General features: G+C 42.1%; 1 protein-coding gene across 1 annotated transcript in view; it reads right to left on the bottom strand.

The window, feature by feature from the left end:
* Positions 1-9,895: 9,895 nt before the first annotated feature.
* The window catches only part of RSPO3 (R-spondin 3), an 88,344-nt gene continuing 80,641 nt past the window's right edge, over positions 9,896-17,598 (bottom strand). The window contains exon 5 of the mRNA XM_073335189.1: positions 9,896-10,300. Coding sequence (XP_073191290.1) covers positions 10,107-10,300 — 194 coding nt within the window. The 3' untranslated portion in view covers positions 9,896-10,106. The remainder of the gene's footprint in view (positions 10,301-17,598) is intronic.

Genomic DNA, 17,598 nt, shown 5'->3' with positions numbered 1-17,598 from the left:
ACTCCGATGATGGGGTACTCTCCGCCATGCCTGAGGATTTTGCGGAAGGGGAAGATGATGAGGAGGAGGATGAGCTTGAGGAGAGCACACAGCACACCGTTCTCCCCAACAGCCAGGATCTTTTTATCTCCCTGACTGAAATACCCTCCCAACACAACGAAGCCGGAGAAAGGACCTCTGGTGAGTGTACCTTTTTAAATATAATACATGTTATAAAAGCAAGTGTTTTTTAATGATTAAGTAGCCCTGAGGACTTGGGATGCATTCGTGGCCAGAGCAGCTACTGGAAAAGTCTGTTAACGTGTCTGGGGATGGAGCAGAAATCCTCCAGGGACATCTCCATGAAGCTCTCCTGGAGGTACTCTAAAAGCCTCTGCAGAAGGTTTCTGGGGAGAGCAGCCTTATTCCGTCCTCCAAGATAGGACACTTTACCACACCATGCTAGTAGCAAGTAATCTGGTATCATTGCATGACAAAGCCTGGCAGCGTATGGTACTGGTGTTCGCTGGCATTCAAGCAACATCCGTTCTTTATCTCTCCGTGTTATCCTCAGGAGAGTGATATTGTTCATGGTAACCTGGTTGAAATAGGGGAATTTAATTTAAATTAAGGGGATATGCAGAGGTGGCCGTTCCTACTGGGTTGTTTGCCTGTGGCTGAAAAGAAATCCTCCCCGCAGGAGGCGGGGTCGGGCCATTGGCGCTGAGCTGTTCGCGTTTGGCTAGCAGGGATCTTCCCTGATACCAGCCACGCAGTGGGGTGAGGGGTAAAGCGATCATTCCAGAGAATTGGATGGGGGTGGGGGAGTTAGTTTGGTTTCTGCTGCTTCACATTAACAGGAAAAACTGCAGCACGAAATGGCCAACTCAAAGTGCTTTGCTTCGTATGGGAGAGGAGGGCGCTGCTCTTATGAAGGTTGCAGAAGCCGAAAGACTATGGATTACCATGGCTGCCTGCAAGCCAAATTCGGTAGCCCAGCACTGTGTGTGTGATCTGTAACACCAAAGCCACAGGCACTCAAAATAAGATGCAAAATGCGACCTTGTATCAAAATCACATGTGCTATGTAATGTGAATAGTGTTATTCACCGTGAAAGAGTATAGCCATTGTTCTGTAAAATGTATCTTTTTAAATACTTCACTCCCTTTTTTTCCTCCGGCAGCTGCAAATGTTTCAAGCCTCCCTCCTCGCTCCCAAAGGCTATCTCAAATAAGGCGGTGAAAAAAACGCACGCGCAATGAAATGTTCTCTGAGCTCATGCAGTCATCCAGCACTGACAGAGCTCAGCAGAACGTGTGGAGGGACACAATAGCAGAGTACAGGAAAGTGGACGATGAACGTGAGGAGAGGTGGCGGTAAGAAGATCAGAGGAGGCATGATGCAACGCTGGGGCTACTGTGGGATCAAACGGACATGCTCTGGCGTCTGGTGGAGGTTCATGAACAGCAGCAGGATCACAGACTGCCACTGCAGCCCCCGTTTAACTGCCCTCCCTCCTCCCCAAGTTCCATGGTCTCCTCACCCAGATGCCCAAGAACGTGGGTGGGGGGCCTCTGGGCACCCAACCACTCCACCCCAGGGGACAGCCCAAGCAACCGAAGGCTGGCATTCCACAAGTTTTGAAGTGGCCTTTTCCTTCCCTCCTACCCTCCTCCCACACCCCATCCAGGCTACCTTGTGAGTTATTTCCCTATTTTTATAATCAATTAATAAAGAATACATGTTTTTTAAATGATAGTGACTTTATTTCCTTTGCAAGCAATCTGTGATCGAAAGGGGGAGGGTGGGTGGCTTACAGGGAATTTAGAGGCAACCAAGGGGGTGGGTTTTCATCAAGGAGAAATGAAGAGAAGTACCCTGGCCAGTCATGAAACTGGTTTTCAAAGGTTCTCTGATGTGCAGCGCTTCCTGCTGTGCTCTTCTAACTGCCCTGGTGTCTGGCTGCACGTATTCAGCGGCCAGGTGATTTGCCTCAACCTCCCATCCCGCCATAAACGTCTCCCCTTTACTCTCAGATTGTGGAGCACACGGCAAGCAGCAATAACAATGGGAATATTGGTTTTGCTGAGGTCTGAGCAAGTCAGTAAACTGCACCAGCGACCCTTTAAACATCCAAATGCACACTGTACTACCATTCTGCCTTTGCTCAGCCTATAGTTGAAAAGCTCCTTACTGCTGTCCAGGGTGCCTGTATACGGCTTCATGAGCCAGGGCATTAAGGGGTAGGCTGGGTCCCGAAAGATAACTATATAGGCATTTCAACATCCCCAACAGTTATTTTATGGTCTGGGAAGTAAATCCCTTCCTGCAGACGTTTAAACAGACCAGAGTTCCTGAAGACATGAGCATCATGAACCTTTCCCGGCCATCCCATGTTGGTGTTGATGAAACGTCCCTTGTGATCCACCAGTGCTTGCAGCACTGCAGTTTATGTACTGGCTGCACTGGTGGTCCGATCCCAAGATAAGGATATGCGTTCGGTCTATAGCCCCACCACAGTTAGGGAATCCCATTGCAGCAAAGCCATCCACTTTGACCTGCCCATTTCCCAGGGTCACTACTTTTGATAGCAGCAGCTCAATGATTGCGTTGGCTACTTGCATCACAGCAACCCCCACAGTAGATTTGTCCACTCCAAATTGATTACCAACTGACCAGTAACTGTCTGGCGTTGCAAGCTTCCACAGGGCTATTGCCACTCACTTGTGAACTGTGAGGGCTGCTCTCATCTTGGTATTTTTGTGCTTCAGGGTGGGGGAAAGCAACTCACAGAGTTCCAGGAAAGTGGCCTTATGCATGCAAAAGTTTCTCAGCCACTGGGAATCATTCCAAACCTGCAACGCTACGTGGTCCCACCACTCTGTGCTTGTTTCCCAGGCCCAGAATTGGCGATCCACGGCATGAGCCTGTCCCAGTAACACCATAATCTCCAAATTGCAGGTGAACACGGTTTTAGAGAAAAGTGTGTTCATGTCCTCATCACTGCGCTGCCGTCGCCTGGTTTTTCAGGTGCTGGTTCTGCATAAACTGCATGATAATGCGCGAGGTGTGTACAAAGGTCATAACTGCTGTGGTGAGCTGAACGGGAGCCATGCTTGCTGTGCTATGGTGTCTGCTCGGGCAATCCAGGGAAAAGGGCGCAAAATGATTTTCTGCTGTTGCTTTCACGGAAGGAGGGAGGGTTGACTAACGACATTTACCCATGACCACCTGTGACAAATTTTTGGCCCCATCATGCATTGGGAGCTTAGCCCAGAATTCCAATGGGCAGCGCGGACTGCAGGAACTGTGGGATAGCTACCCACAGTGCACCGCTCGGAATGTCGACGCTTGCCACGGTACTGTGGATGCACACTGCCGAATTAATGTGCTTATTGTGGACACATGCACTCATCTTTATACAATCTGTTCCCCAAAATCGACTTCTGTAAAATCGGAGTACTTTCGTAGTGTAGACATGGCCTTAGAGATTTAACTTCCATTGACTTTCCGTGAGACTTTGGCTCCTAAGTGCTTATGTCACTTCTGAAAATGGGATTTGGGCTCCAAAATTAAGTAGGCGGTCTTTGAAAATTTTACCTATCATCTTTTTTCAAAACACCCATGGGATCTTTAACTTCCACTGGGGTAACCACTTGATAAGACATATGGGGCACTTGGTTTAACATCTCAACTGAATGAGAACCCTCTAACAGTGAAGTTCTCCTTTAAATATTAGATGGGAAATGGGTTTCCCATCATGTAAGAATGTTTTGATGTTTCAAAAAAAATTCCTTTCCTGAATCAGAACAAAAAAGTCAAAAACTTTTCACAAACCAATAATCTGGAAAACCATTCAGATCAATCAATTGAAACATTTCATTTTGATCGTTTCAAAAATTTAATTTAAATTTCATCCTTTTTTTAAAAAATTACCCTTTTTAGTATAAATTAACTAAAATTTTGAAATACAAGTAGCTTTAAATGAAAAATGACACTTTTCATTTAGAAACTGTCAAAATGGGACATATTGATTTTTTTTTAAAATCAGGATTGTCACTGAAACTGACCCTTTCCTGTGAACAGTTTCGGTTGCAACAAATTAGCATTTTTGGGACAGAAAAAATGACTTCACTGGAAAATTCCTGACCAACTCTATTTAATACTGCACTAAAGTATGCTTTCCAACCAGACATGTATTAAATGACTAGGGTATGGTATGATCTCTTCTATAATTCATATTCTAAGGTCATATTTCAAGAGGCCCATGCTTTAGCAGAGGGTGTATCATCTGGGACTTAGTGCTTATAGAGGCGTTTGGATATTTTAGCTTGCCAAGGTGAAACCATGCTATGGCAGGTCAGCTATTGCTCAAAGGTATAAATCTATCAGTTCCCTCATCCCTGAGTGACTCATGAAAGCATGGTAGCACACTGTACCCTGATCAAATTAAGCTAGTGTTTTGAAAACAATACAGCTTTGAAACCAAAGTTTTGACTGATCTTGTGAAAAAAAATCCAATTGTTTTCTTAATTTTTCAATTATTATTGTTTAAAGGGGCATTGTCAACAGATTTAGGCTCAAAATTTGACCTGCCTTCCCAAAATGGAAAATACTCAGGCTTCTCAATATCTCTGCTGTTTAAAATCTCTCATTCCATCATTGAGAAATACGCAAATAAAATGAACTAACTTTTGGGAAAACTGCTTAAGCGTGTTTTGTGCTCCCTCTGGTGGCTCAATAGAAGCTGTTACCTGATAACCATTGATGCTGTGTCTGATTGAATATACTTCAGCACACAGATATGTTTTTAGATGGTTTGACATAGTGCTGTGGTGCACATCATATCCCCCAAACTAAACGGTGTTGTCATGGATCAATCCTTTGGTGAATAACCACCAAGAGGAACATAGGTGAAGCAGAAAACAGCGTTGTTGATCCAATGGCTAGCTTTCCACAGAGTCAGTAATGAACCCCAGCAAAGCAACAGGAAGTACTCTACTACTGGTGATGTCTTTCAGATCAGAAATAAAACCGAAGCCCTGACTACAAGTTGCCATTTCAAATCCCATGGGATTTTTTATACAAGGAGACAATTTTGGCAGCCCCAAGCATTCAAAAATCATGAGCCAGGGCCTTCCAGAATCAAAATATTAGCTTAAAAATTATGCAGTTAAAAAAACTGTAGAGTTTTTTATTTGCAGCATGAATTTTGAGACTTCAGGGTTTACCTGAATCAACTTTCGATGACTATGACTAAACCCTTTTAAAATATTAAATCTGAGATTCTCATATAAACGCATGAATCTGGGAGCTTGGGATTTAAGAAAAGCATCAAATATTGTGAGACTCATGATAAAATTGAGAGAGCTAGCAACACTGAGAAGGGGAGCGAAATGTGATGCCAATGGCAAATTCTAAGTTGGATGCCAAAGATTAATTTTGCCTGCCTAGATTTTTCATAACATTTAAATTGCTTATTATTTTCTTCTTCACTTCCTGACCTAAACTAGTGCTGTTTTGCATCATTACACAGAGACAAGAGGCGGATGAAATGATTGATGAATAGATTTGAAGACAAGAGGAGATCGTTATGATCATCTAATCCTATTATCTGCCTAACTGAGGCCATATATTTCCACCAAGTGGCTTCTGCATCAAGCCCATAATACCTGGTTGAGCCTATCTTTTAGAACAACATCCACTCTTCATTTAAAGATCGTGAATCCACCACACCACAGTGTTGCTATCTTACTCTCACAGGTGCTGTCAGGTTTGTGAGAAGCTGAATTTCAGGTGTTCATGGTGAGCCTTCTTATCCCCTGTCGAGGTCCCAATACCTATCACAGTTTTTGTGCTCACCAGAACATAAAGACTGTGCATGCTACCAACACTAGCCATTGCAAAGTGGGTGTGGAGGAAGTGAGGTCATATCCTTGACCTCTTTCCATGCCCAACAGCAAATCAGGCTAACCACAGAGGGGAGCACATGTTGTGTTCAGCCCTCAGGTGAAATTGTAAATTATATAATTATTTCTTAAGCAAAAACTGGTAAGTAAAGGAATTTTTACTACAAGGCTTCTGAGAAGCCAATGCCAAAAAATGGCATGTTAAAAAAAATGAAAAGCTATATAAAGAGAGAAGCATTTGACTGTGGGGTTTTTTTGTGTTGGTTTTTTTTTTTTTTTTGAAAAGTGCAATGCTCTCTCAAAGACCTCTTTATCTGAATACTTTGCACTGTCTGTTGCCATTTAACATGCAGAGAATGTGTACTTTTCCAAATGAATATTGAAATTCCACATTACTCTCCGCTGTATTTCAAAATGTGGCAGTAATTGAACACCCCACGATTGGTATGAGTTAGCTGAGCGATTATGACTCCAACTCTGTGTATTAAATTATAGATACATTGCATGGTGCTAGTCAAGTTATTTTTATTAAGTAACATTTCAGTAAAAGTTGGTAACCAGGCACACTAAGTAGGTTGTATAGGCCTGAAAGCATGATTCCCATAATTCCGCACCAATGACTTGTTTTATGCTTGTAATCAGAAACCAAAGCTTTCTATATTGAAAAATATCTGATACATCTTTAATCACATCTTGGATACAATGAAGATATTGTGCACTATAACCTCCTACTGAGGTAACTGAAGTTCAGTGCTAAGTTCATAGTACACCCACATTTTCTAGTGTATGAAATTGCTCCTAGGGTTCCTTAGCACACATAAGAAAATTGCAAAGAATACTCTCTCATCCCTTGAACAAGTGTTTCTTCACTGAATAAAATCTCTAGCATTTTTTAAAGCCACATAGTATTCAATATCTTAATTTAAGGTGACCCCTTAACAATGAACTATGGCAGGGGTCAGCAACCTTTGGCATGCCGCCCATCAGGGTAATCTGCTGGCAGGCCGCGAGACATTTTGTTTACGTTGACCATCCACAGGCATGGCCCCCAACAGCTCTCAGTGGCTGTGGTTCGCCGTTCCTGGCCAATGGGAGCTGAGGGAAGTGGTGCGGGCCGCAGGAACTTGCTGGCCGACGCTTCCCGCAACTCCCATTGGCCAGGAATGGCAAACCACGGCCACTGGGAGCTGCGGGGAGCCATGCCTGCGGATGTCAATGTAAACAAAATGTCTCATGACCCGCCAGCGGATTACCCTGATGGGCTGCATGCTGAAGGTTGCTGACCCCTAAACTATGGTCTTGGCTTATGGGGCCCACCTGACTTTTTTTAACTCTTTCTTTTAAAATGGCGTTCTTTTCTTAATTGCTTAATTGTCAGCACATAAGTCTCCAGAGAACATGGCTTACTTGGTAATTTCCCTCTTTAAACAAAACAAAACATTGATTCTTCTGTTGAGTAGAATTTCTAATAGGAGGAAATTCTAATAGGAGGAATGTCTCTTTCCATCTAAGCAGCAAATGTAACATGTCTAGCAAATGCATTAGACACAGCAAATGTTTAGCAAAGCATTAGACACAGCAACTGTAAAATTAGTGAGAGAGAGAATGAGAACAAACCACACATGATAGATGTTGGTCATGACGTTTAATGCACTCCTGGAAGGAGTTCAGATACAATGGTGATGAGCATGGTATAAAACCCCACAAAGTAGAATATTAGCTTGGGTGAAAATTATCTGAAGGGCTGTGAATGAAACATACTGTAAAGGGGATGTGTCAAGACAGGGGGAGGTGCTAGGTATGGAGTCACAACGAATGATAAGTGGCTCAGCCTTAGTTAACATTGTCATTAGTATTTTGGAAGAAAGGCTAAACCACATGTTTATTCCAGTCACCGTTATAGTAGGAAGCGAGCCAAATACCAATGGAGACCGAGAATAATACAGAGGGCCCTATGGTCAAATGTCAGAACAATTATGCTGCCTAACTAGTCAGGCTGTTATCTGGGGAGCTCCACAGTGAGTGGTGGGGGAAGGAATCCTCCCTCCCAAGCCCCAGAGCTCGCCTCTGTGTTTTGTGTGCTTCCCTTTCTAGGAGAGAATGGCTGGCAGAGACACATACATCCCACATGTGCTTTTCAAATCCTGACTCCCATTCTGCACTGGCTACGGAGGAATGGGCAGAATTTGGCACCCCCAGTGGTTAGAAATGTCTAACAGAAATGACAGGATTGGGCTGGATCTGAAAAATGGAAGCTAGCATACTTGGGGAATAATGTGAAATAGATATTTGATGAGAGGGAGACACTGAGACAGCAGTAGTACCAAGATAGCCCTTGGAATGTAAGTGAAGAGTAAGGTAAGTAGGGGCTGGACATCTGATACCCAATAGGCAACAATACCCAATAGGTTAACTTGTGCCTCGTTAGCCACTGCTCAAGGTAGGGGTTTAGGGAGGTCACTGCTCCAGTGGGATCTCTTGAGGCGTTGTACCTTACTCAGGCTGAATATCAGAGAACATTTCCTAACAAAGAACTCTATAATCTGTGTAATAATCTCCCAAATTAATGGCGGAAGTGCTAGCAGCTGGGACATTTGAAGAACTGGACAAAGCACGGGAGAATATTATTATTAAATATATGCATTGCATTAGCACCTACAGGCCCCAGTCAGGAATCACAGCCCCTTTGGGGTAGGGACTCTTCATGAATTAAAAGGGTGGTCTCTGCCCCAAAGGGTAAGCAAAATGTAGGAAAGCATCCTGCATTACCAAGGTCCTTATCCAAATGCCACTGAAATCTTTCTATTAACTTCAATGTGCTTTTGGGTTGGACTCTCAGGGCAAAATTTGGTTCCACTGAAATCAAGGAGAGTTCTGTCATTGACTTTGATGGGGTAAGGATTTCACTCATGTCCTATTAGGCATTTTCCATCTTTATGTTATTCTATAAAGATAAAATCCATCCATGAGCAGAGAGCCAGCACAAAGCCTACCCACCACTTAAGCATCACTGTAGCCTTCAAACTAGGGTGTAAGCAGGACACAAGTGGTGCATGGGCCTTTTCTGGCCTTCTGACAAGTGGTAAATTTCACTTTGGCTGTGCCAGAGGGAATAAGTGGGGCATATGTAGCATGATTTTCAAGCAAACAAAAATGGACCAAACTTTATCCACTCAATCCACAAATATATTTATTGTAGTGGCTTCTCTTTCACTAGATATACATTGTTAAAGATGTAGTATCCTTTTCTCTCCATGACGTTCATAAAGCTGATTATAAAGTAGTAGATTCTTCCAGTAAAAAAGAAGAAGAAAACCCCCACGACTGTGAAAGACACGTATTTCCGTGGTCTATTTTCTGTTCTTTATTAACTCAGCATTGTCTCCTACAAATACAATTTGTCAGTCACTGGAAGATTTGAAATGTAGATTTAAGTTACACATAGTTATAAAAAGCATAGAACAGCATGCACTGTACTACTGTTTAGACCAGAAAACATTGTGTTGTCCCATAGCCAAGAGTGCTATACGAGCAAAGCGCCACCACTTCTCCTTTAGGAACTTCAGTCTCTGAAGCTGCAGTTGCTTCCACTTCTTTTCCTTCTTTAACTTTCAACACCCTGCAGGTATTCCCCCTGGCATTTCTCACGAGTCTGGAACAAGTTCCGGGGAACCCCAGGGTAATTCAGTTCAGATCCACCACAGGGTGCAAAACCTTAGATTCCTACTGGCTCTTGAAAAAAGGTTTCCCTCCTGCCCCTCTCTGAATATTTATGTACAATATACAACGGGATACTTTGTCTTTGATTTAGACATCTCACTTGTCTCATACTTTGCTTAAACAATACCTTGAAAAATATTTTACAGAGGAAGCAGGTTTTCATCCAGATGTCATTCATTATATTGCTATATTTTATACCCTATTAATAAGTATATACAAAATTTCTTAATTGCCTTTTGCAGATGCATGGCAGCATATAATGTAACAGTTTTAAAGTATCCCTTTTTTAGATTTTTTTTTTTTTAATTCTTGGCTCATATCAGTCTTTTTAATAAACTATGATTGCCTGGAGAATATAGGAACTATTTGGAATGTTGTTTAAGGTTTAACAATAACTGATAGCATTGTCCATTTGTGGTTTGAATGGCTTGAGCATCTGTCATGGGGATCTGGTTGAGATAGCAGCATCATAAATCTAAAACAATCAGGTAAGGCCATTAGTGTACAGTGCTGATGGGTACTGGGTTCTGTTGTTTATCTTGGGCTTTTCTTTTCTTCGGCTGCATTTTGTTTTTGTTTTCCCGCTGTTCTCGGTTTTGTCTTCGGGATTCTCGGCCTTTGTTTTCCTGCCTTGTCTCCCTACTTTCTTCTTTGTTTGGCCTTTTCCCTTTCTCATCTCTATTTTTTTTCCCTGAAATAAAAATACATGGCACATTATAAGCAATACTCAGACCATCCCAGTCTTTGAATCTCGTCTGTTTGCCAACAGCCTGAAAAATTGCCCTTTGATTACAAGCTCATGATGCTGAGGGTTAAAACCAAACATTAACCCAGTTGTCTGGAGAGCAATCATAGGTATCCATCTGTGAATCAGGTCATCAGGTAAAGTCCTGACCTAGGGCGAGTTTCTCTACCCCCTGAGTTGAGCAAAGTGGCTGGAGTCTGGCCATAACCAGACAGCTGAAAATTCTTCTTGTGTGGGGGAAGTTCTTAGCTGGTACAAAGCCGGCATAGTGGGTTTCTATGCCAACTGCCCCACCAACAGAGGTCATTGTGAGCATGGCAGAGTGACCTGCACTCTCTCAATTCTCATTTGGTGTATGCTCCAGCTGACGCAAGATAAAGCACTCCCTAGGATGCTATAACTTATACCTGAGCCAGGAATCTGAGCAAATGTGGCTAGTAAATCATGGAGCTGTAACTGGCTCCCTGCTTACTCCCCATCTCTGTCCCAGAGCTCTGCTCAGCACAGGAGAATATCTGGGATCCACAGTCTTAAAATTCTCCCTCTCCTGCTGAGGATTTCCTTCCCTGCAGGGAGAACTCCCTTGAATAATATTGACTCCAGCACTGGTATGTGACCATAATAAGAGAAAATATTAACGTCTTAAGTGCTGAACCTTTTACCCATTGATACAAACCTGATGAATTCAATCACTTTACTTTATTTTCTTAAATATCTCTGAGGGTAGAATTCTGAGGCTTTTGCTACCATCAAGGCTCTCTTGAGTAAAGTTTCTGTTCACTTAAAGAATATTTAAAGATTGCTATTTCTGTGGATTATACATGCAAAGCATTTATTCTTCTATTTCTTAGGTTTACGTTAGAAACTGCTCCACATATGAAATACTGACAGTTACACTCGGCTTTACAAACAAACTTAAAGCTGAGTGGGTTTTTTGTATGTGAGAATTAGTCCATATACTGAACCCTATTAGTGAAATTTACCCATATGCAGAAGAATCCCAGGTATGCTTCAAAACAGTATTTTAACTGAGGTGTAAGTAGCATATGGGCCTTGTGCTAGCTCCCTACGCAAGGGATAATTTCACTGTTTGTGCAATATTGAGAAACACCTAGTTAACTGTTTTATGGCACCATGGCAAATATTGTATGCTGAAAACAACAATCACTGCTTATTACAGCAAAAAAATACTTTAGTCCAGGTCTCATAATTGTATATCATCAGAAATACTCTGGGTTTCCTGACATATGTATCTGGAAACAGAGTCAACCAAACCTGGTTCCTAGGTAATAGATCTCTGTGTTGTCTGCAATGGAGAGGGTGACCAATATAGGAAACCAAGTCAAGCCCAGACATGAAAATAATGGTGAGAGTCTCTGGTAACTTGTGGGGGATTGAAAGCCAGTTCAGGATGGAGGAAGGGAATAGTTTCAGTCTAAGGAAAGATGAGAGAACAAGGCTGGGGTGTCAGACTAAGGGAGGACGAGACACAACAGCATGAAGGGTTTCTTGGAGATTGGGGAGAGAGGCAAGGAGTAAGGCTAGAGAATGAAGGGGTGGGGGTATGTTGTAGCCCATGCTTGATGCATAGACTTTTAGTCAGGGGTATTTTTGGTAAAAGTCATGGAGAGGTCACAGGTAATAAACAAAAAATCATGGCCTGTGACCTGTCCATGACCTTTCCTATAAATACAATGACTAAATCTTATCTGGGTGGCCCTGGGACACCACTGCTCGGGGGGCTCCCAGGGGGTGCTGCTCTAGAAGCCCTCTGGGGTGTCACTGCTATGGGGAGGCCTGGGGCCAGCACCCACCAGCCACTGCTGAGGTGGGCCACACTGGCCACTGCTCGGGCAGTCCCCAGGGACAGCTGCCTGGGGCCACCCAAGTAGCGGCTGGTGCAGCTGGCTGCGGGGCTGCTACAGAAGTCATGGAGGTCGCGGAAAGTCACACAGCCTTACGCATAGTTTCCTGGCTTGTTTCCCAACCAGTCCATTTGTGACCAGTTCTAGCTGATAATAAATTCAGACGAAAGTTAGGGTATTTACACTTCCTAAGTTAAATATAGATGAATAACTGAGTCTCTCTTCTGTTACTTCAGAAACTTGAAATATTGCTTTGCTTTTAATCCAGAATTATTCCAATGATTATAGATGGCTAGACAAAACAAATAGACAACCCTGTTAGCAGCAGGTGCTCCCTGAATGGCAGATCAGCACACAGTGTGAAGGGCAGCAGAAATGAAATGACTACTTGTGGAATGTGCGCCCAGTTCTCAAAGAGAGAAGTCTGAAAGTGTTTGGTTATGTACCATTTCCATGTTGAATTCCTTTTTGGAGGTGAACATGCATCAAGCCCAGTTCTAACATTATATATCTATATATCAGTGACCATTTTGAATTCAGTTCCAAACCTCTGTGAAAACTATTGACCCCAAATGAAATATTATTTTAGTGGAAATCAACCAGACGTTCAATATTTGACATTGTTCACTTGGTGATGGTCCAATATTGTACAATGGTCCAAGGGTGATGGTCCAATATTGTGACCTCCTAACTGCAATGCTTTGGATACATTGGAAAGGCACTCCCTTCCCTCGTCTTCGGTCACTGATTGATTTGGAATTTTTTTAGCTGCTCATGGCAACTCACTGATCTAGCCCTGGGACTTTTTTTTTTTTTAAAAAGCAAACTGATGTAATTATTACTTAAGACAGGCAGAGATATTTTTGGAAAGAACTTGAAACTCAGTAATATTCCTGTTACCCAAGAATGAGGATTTGGTCTGAGAAGTGCTCTAAAGTAACAGCATGAATTTACTGTGCAACATATAGGTCTTGCAGAACACTGAATTAAACAAAAATCGAGGGGGGAAGGGGTGTGGCTGGCTCTGTAGGATGCACAAGAGGAGTAAGGGGCACATGGAGTGTCTTCCCTCTTGTGCTGCTGCGGAAGGGCTGGGCATAGTCGCAGTGGAGAGTTCTTGACTAGCTACCCTATGGGCTGGTCTACACTAGAACATTAGCTTGACCCAGCTGTGTTGCTCAGGAGTGTTAAAAAAGATCACATGCCTGGGAGCTGTAGTTAAACTGCCCTAAGCCCTAGTGTAGACAGTGCTAGGTTAAAGGAAGAATTCTTCCCTTGACCTAGCTATCTCCTCTCAAGGAGATGGATTTACTACAGCAGCTGTAGCGTTTCTAATGGAGACAGCACCTAAAGCTGGCTGGAGGTGGAGGGGAGTCTACTGGAAGGGTGGTGGAGCTGCTGCGTCAGCATGGACTCTGCAGGAGCACTATGACAAAAATCAGGCGGAGCCAGTCAGCTACACCTGGAGAGTCCTTCTGCAGCTCAGCCACTCCACTCACCCCTCCGGAGAGGGGAATCACTTAAAAGCTACAGTCCCACCGTGATGAGTTACACCAAAGCCAGTGTTGGCAGTGACTGAGAACAAACTGCACTGATGCCCCTTAGCACACTGCTGGGCCCAGCCTACCTGCACTTGGTGTAGGACCCAAGGTGAGGGAGAAGGTGGATCTAAGATAACTTCCTGCTCCCCAGTCATTGGCCTGACTAGGAGCTGCAGCGATTCCCAGCATAATATAAGAGTTGATCTAAATTAAGCTGGCTAGAGCAGTCCTTTAGGGACTAAGCCATCATTCCTGGGCAGAGAAATTTCAATGGAAACATAATACATCAGAATTCACAGTTCCATCAAAATCATAACACTTTGTGAAACGGAGTCAATTTCATTGGAATGTCATTTCAGAAGAAAATTTGAAAAAAAAAAGTTCCACCAATATCAAAGCAGTCTCTTTTGGCATATTTGGAATAAACTGTTTTGATTTTTGCTTTAAAATGACTTTCTTTTGAATGTCTTTGTTTATTTTGCATTATATTATATATTTTAAAATACAAAATCAAAAGTCAAAATCAAAACGAAATGATTTTGTCAAAACAAAAAACACTGAAATCAACCGAAACCAATTTTTTGGGGGGGAATTTTCATTGGTGGCGATTTTGAAGTTTTCAGGTTTCACTCCGATTCAGAACAGAGGCAAATTTGGAAATCCTTCACGAAATGGAATTTCCATCCTCCGCACAGCAAGAGATTTCTGGACTAGGACCCTTAAAACTTGTTTTGCATTGCAAATGGCTTCCTCTGCATAGTTCTGCACGTAAAGCTTTTAACACAGCCTACCACCAATGGCCACATATTGCCACCTTTTGCGAAGGAGCCTCTGCTCTAGAATGTTGCATTCTGCTGCTCTGGAAAAACAATTCAACCAAAAAGAGTAATCTTTGCAGTTTTTGTAAAGCAGGCACTAATCTTTCATCATGCAGTGCTGGTTCATTAGCTCCTTTAACTACTCTTTTTATAAACATGTATATAATGGTGTTACTTTGTTTCCATCCTCTCTGGGCTATAGATTCTTGTGGCAATTGAAGGTTAGGGGGAGAAGGGGAAAGTTACTCCTCCCTTAGTTTTCCACTAGGAACTGGGAGGAGTTTGAGTTGAATTCTACTGTGAATGCCTCTTGCTGCTTGTTGCCCTTCTCTTCAGTTCCCTAAACCTTTCCCTCCCCCCCTACCCAACCCCCCCCCACTTAGTCACATGGGCAGCAGCTGGGATTGATATTTGGAGACTTATTTAGTAAAATACAAGCTGATGCCTTTTGCTGCATTCTCACACTGACAAGGAACAAGAACAATAGCTTCTCTGTTCTGTCTGAACATCCTGTGACACTTTTGGTGAAAACAAGACTTTTATGCCAGAGGAAAAAAAATTCCTCCCCAGATATTATGTAGCGTACTATGCACTGTTGTCCAGCCCAGAAGTGGTGGCATTGCATTAAAGCTTTGTGTGTATAGCTGCAAAGTGCTTAAGGGATTCTATGAAATGAAAGGTGCTATATGAAATATATGGCATGCACAGCTTTCAGTATTATTGCTCTAAATATGGCACCTATTTGCATCTAAAGAAAAACAAAAGGCAAGGAAAAAAGAAAAGTTAATGTTGAATAATGATGTAAATTAAAATGAATAATAAAACCCATAAGAAAATGTTCAAATTCTGGTATGCAGGTTATTTCATTGTACAGAAACTCCCATGATGCATTAAGAAAGAGTGGCCTACAGGATAGGACATTACACTAGTAATCAGTAGAATTCAGTTCTTTTCCTGGCTCTCACCTAAACTTACTGTGGGGCTCTAGATGAATCATTTAACCTTTTTGTGCCTTTCTTTTCCTTTTTCTAAGATGGGGATAATAATGCTTACCATCTTTGTAAAGCACTTAAGATCCAGGGATAAGTAGTATTATACGTATACTAAATAATATTATCTCTTTAAGAAGTTACACTGGTTTTTGCAAGGAGATGGTGTAACATCTGACAGATTGATGGCTCTGGTAAGCTGAAATTTCCTGATAAATGGCATGCCTGTATCTGTCTATTAGCTCATTTTGCATGCGTAACTTAAATAGAAACTCTCCCTTTGAAAAAGTTTTCTCAGTTCTTTCAAAATTACATATACATGTTTGCATTTATATACAAATTGTGGAAGGAAGATAGAGTGAAATAAAAGGAGCATCCACCCTAAACTGCTAGGGCTCAAATGTGTGTGTGTGTGAGAATAATAATTTGCTGTTCCATAGAGTACTGCTTTGATTAATCAAGTAGTTGTATTACATTTTCTTTGGTGAACTACAAGTAAAATTCCACTGGGGGGCACTTTTGAGCTTTCCTTGGTCATTCTTTTGGCTGCTCAAAGGAAGAGTTTTTATGTTGTAAAAAGTGGAATTTACATTGTAAAAAGGAGAATAACCCTGTTCCTCCTAGAGGGGGGTCCCTCCAGGCCAGGGTTGAAACAAGTAGGCATGGTAGTATAGAGGAAGCTTCTTTGCCTAAACTATACCTGCTCTTGGATTAAATTGAGGACTTTAGTTTCAAATGCTTCCAATCCAGAACCCTTCCCCAGCATTATATTCACTATTCTATTTCCTTTTCTATTTAGTACTGTATGTATATTGGGACAGTTTTATAACTCCAGTAAGAGGATCTGAGCGGTGGTGTATTGTGCTGGGACATACTGATATCACCACTTCCCAGCTAGTTGCAGCATTCTGCTGTAGCAAGTTGGCCTGAACACAACATAGCTTGGTATGTCTTATTGGTTAATAAATCCATGTGATGAAAACAAGGAGAATAAATCATTGTAACTAGAGCTGGTTGAAAATTTTCTAAAAACAACATTTTTCCATCTGAAAATGCCAGTTCATCAACATCTTCAAAAGTTCTGCAGAGTAGCTATTCTGGAAAAAAAGGAGTTTTAGTCCAGAATAGTTTATTCCAGAATAGCTGCTCTGATCCATTTCCCCATGTAGACTATTATTACTACTAATAAATGACTTTGTATAGTGAAGTAAGTCAGTCTACAAATAAGCTACCAATTTGAGAAGTACTTCAGATTGAATTCTGATGGTGAAATTGAGCGTACACTATGTATCTGCTTACACAACAGATCTTACTGTTTGAAGGCACTGTGTTTTTGTAAATCTAATTTGTGATCCATGTTTTAAGAAATCCCTAAACATATATTTATATAATCCACATCTGAAAACATCTTTAAATATGTAGCCCATAATAGATTGTTCCAGAGAAGCATTTACATTATTCCATCCACTGTTGTGCTTTCAGGTGGTAAATATTTTCATTTCCTGAGGGGGAAGTGAATGGGACTGGTATTTTAAATACCATTTAACAAAATGCCCCACACCAAAAACATCAAGCCTGACACAAGCAAACTAAGCAATTCAGGTTCCAAAGATGGAAACTTGACTATCTTCTATTCCTGTCCTGTTGTACTCACCTGTAATTACGACAGGCGACTCAGAGCACTTGCCTGTTTACGTCTTACTTAAAGTATGGGCTGAAATACCTAAACACAACAGGAAGCATTAGGGATAGAATTTCATCCTTTGAACTGCCTTGCTGTGGTGGCTGCGTCACAGATCTAGGTGTCCACTACCAGGGTTATTCCTCTGTAAGGGTATTGAAACTCCAGGGGCTGCACCCCCAGCTGGAGGACCTGGACCTATGAATTTCAACTGAGTTTTCATGGAATTCTTCTATGTTAGGGATAAAGTTCTCTCTCTCAATGAAGAGGCTTGGATACTATCCTCTAAGCCTGAAGATTCCCTGCAACCTGTTTAAACCTGTGGGGGATTCATCACAGGTAAGGACATC

The sequence above is a fragment of the Lepidochelys kempii genome, chromosome 3, assembly GCF_965140285.1.
Source record: "Lepidochelys kempii isolate rLepKem1 chromosome 3, rLepKem1.hap1, whole genome shotgun sequence".
NCBI classification, from domain to species: Eukaryota; Metazoa; Chordata; order Testudines; family Cheloniidae; genus Lepidochelys; species Lepidochelys kempii.
This window is presented reverse-complemented; position numbering and strand designations above follow the sequence as displayed.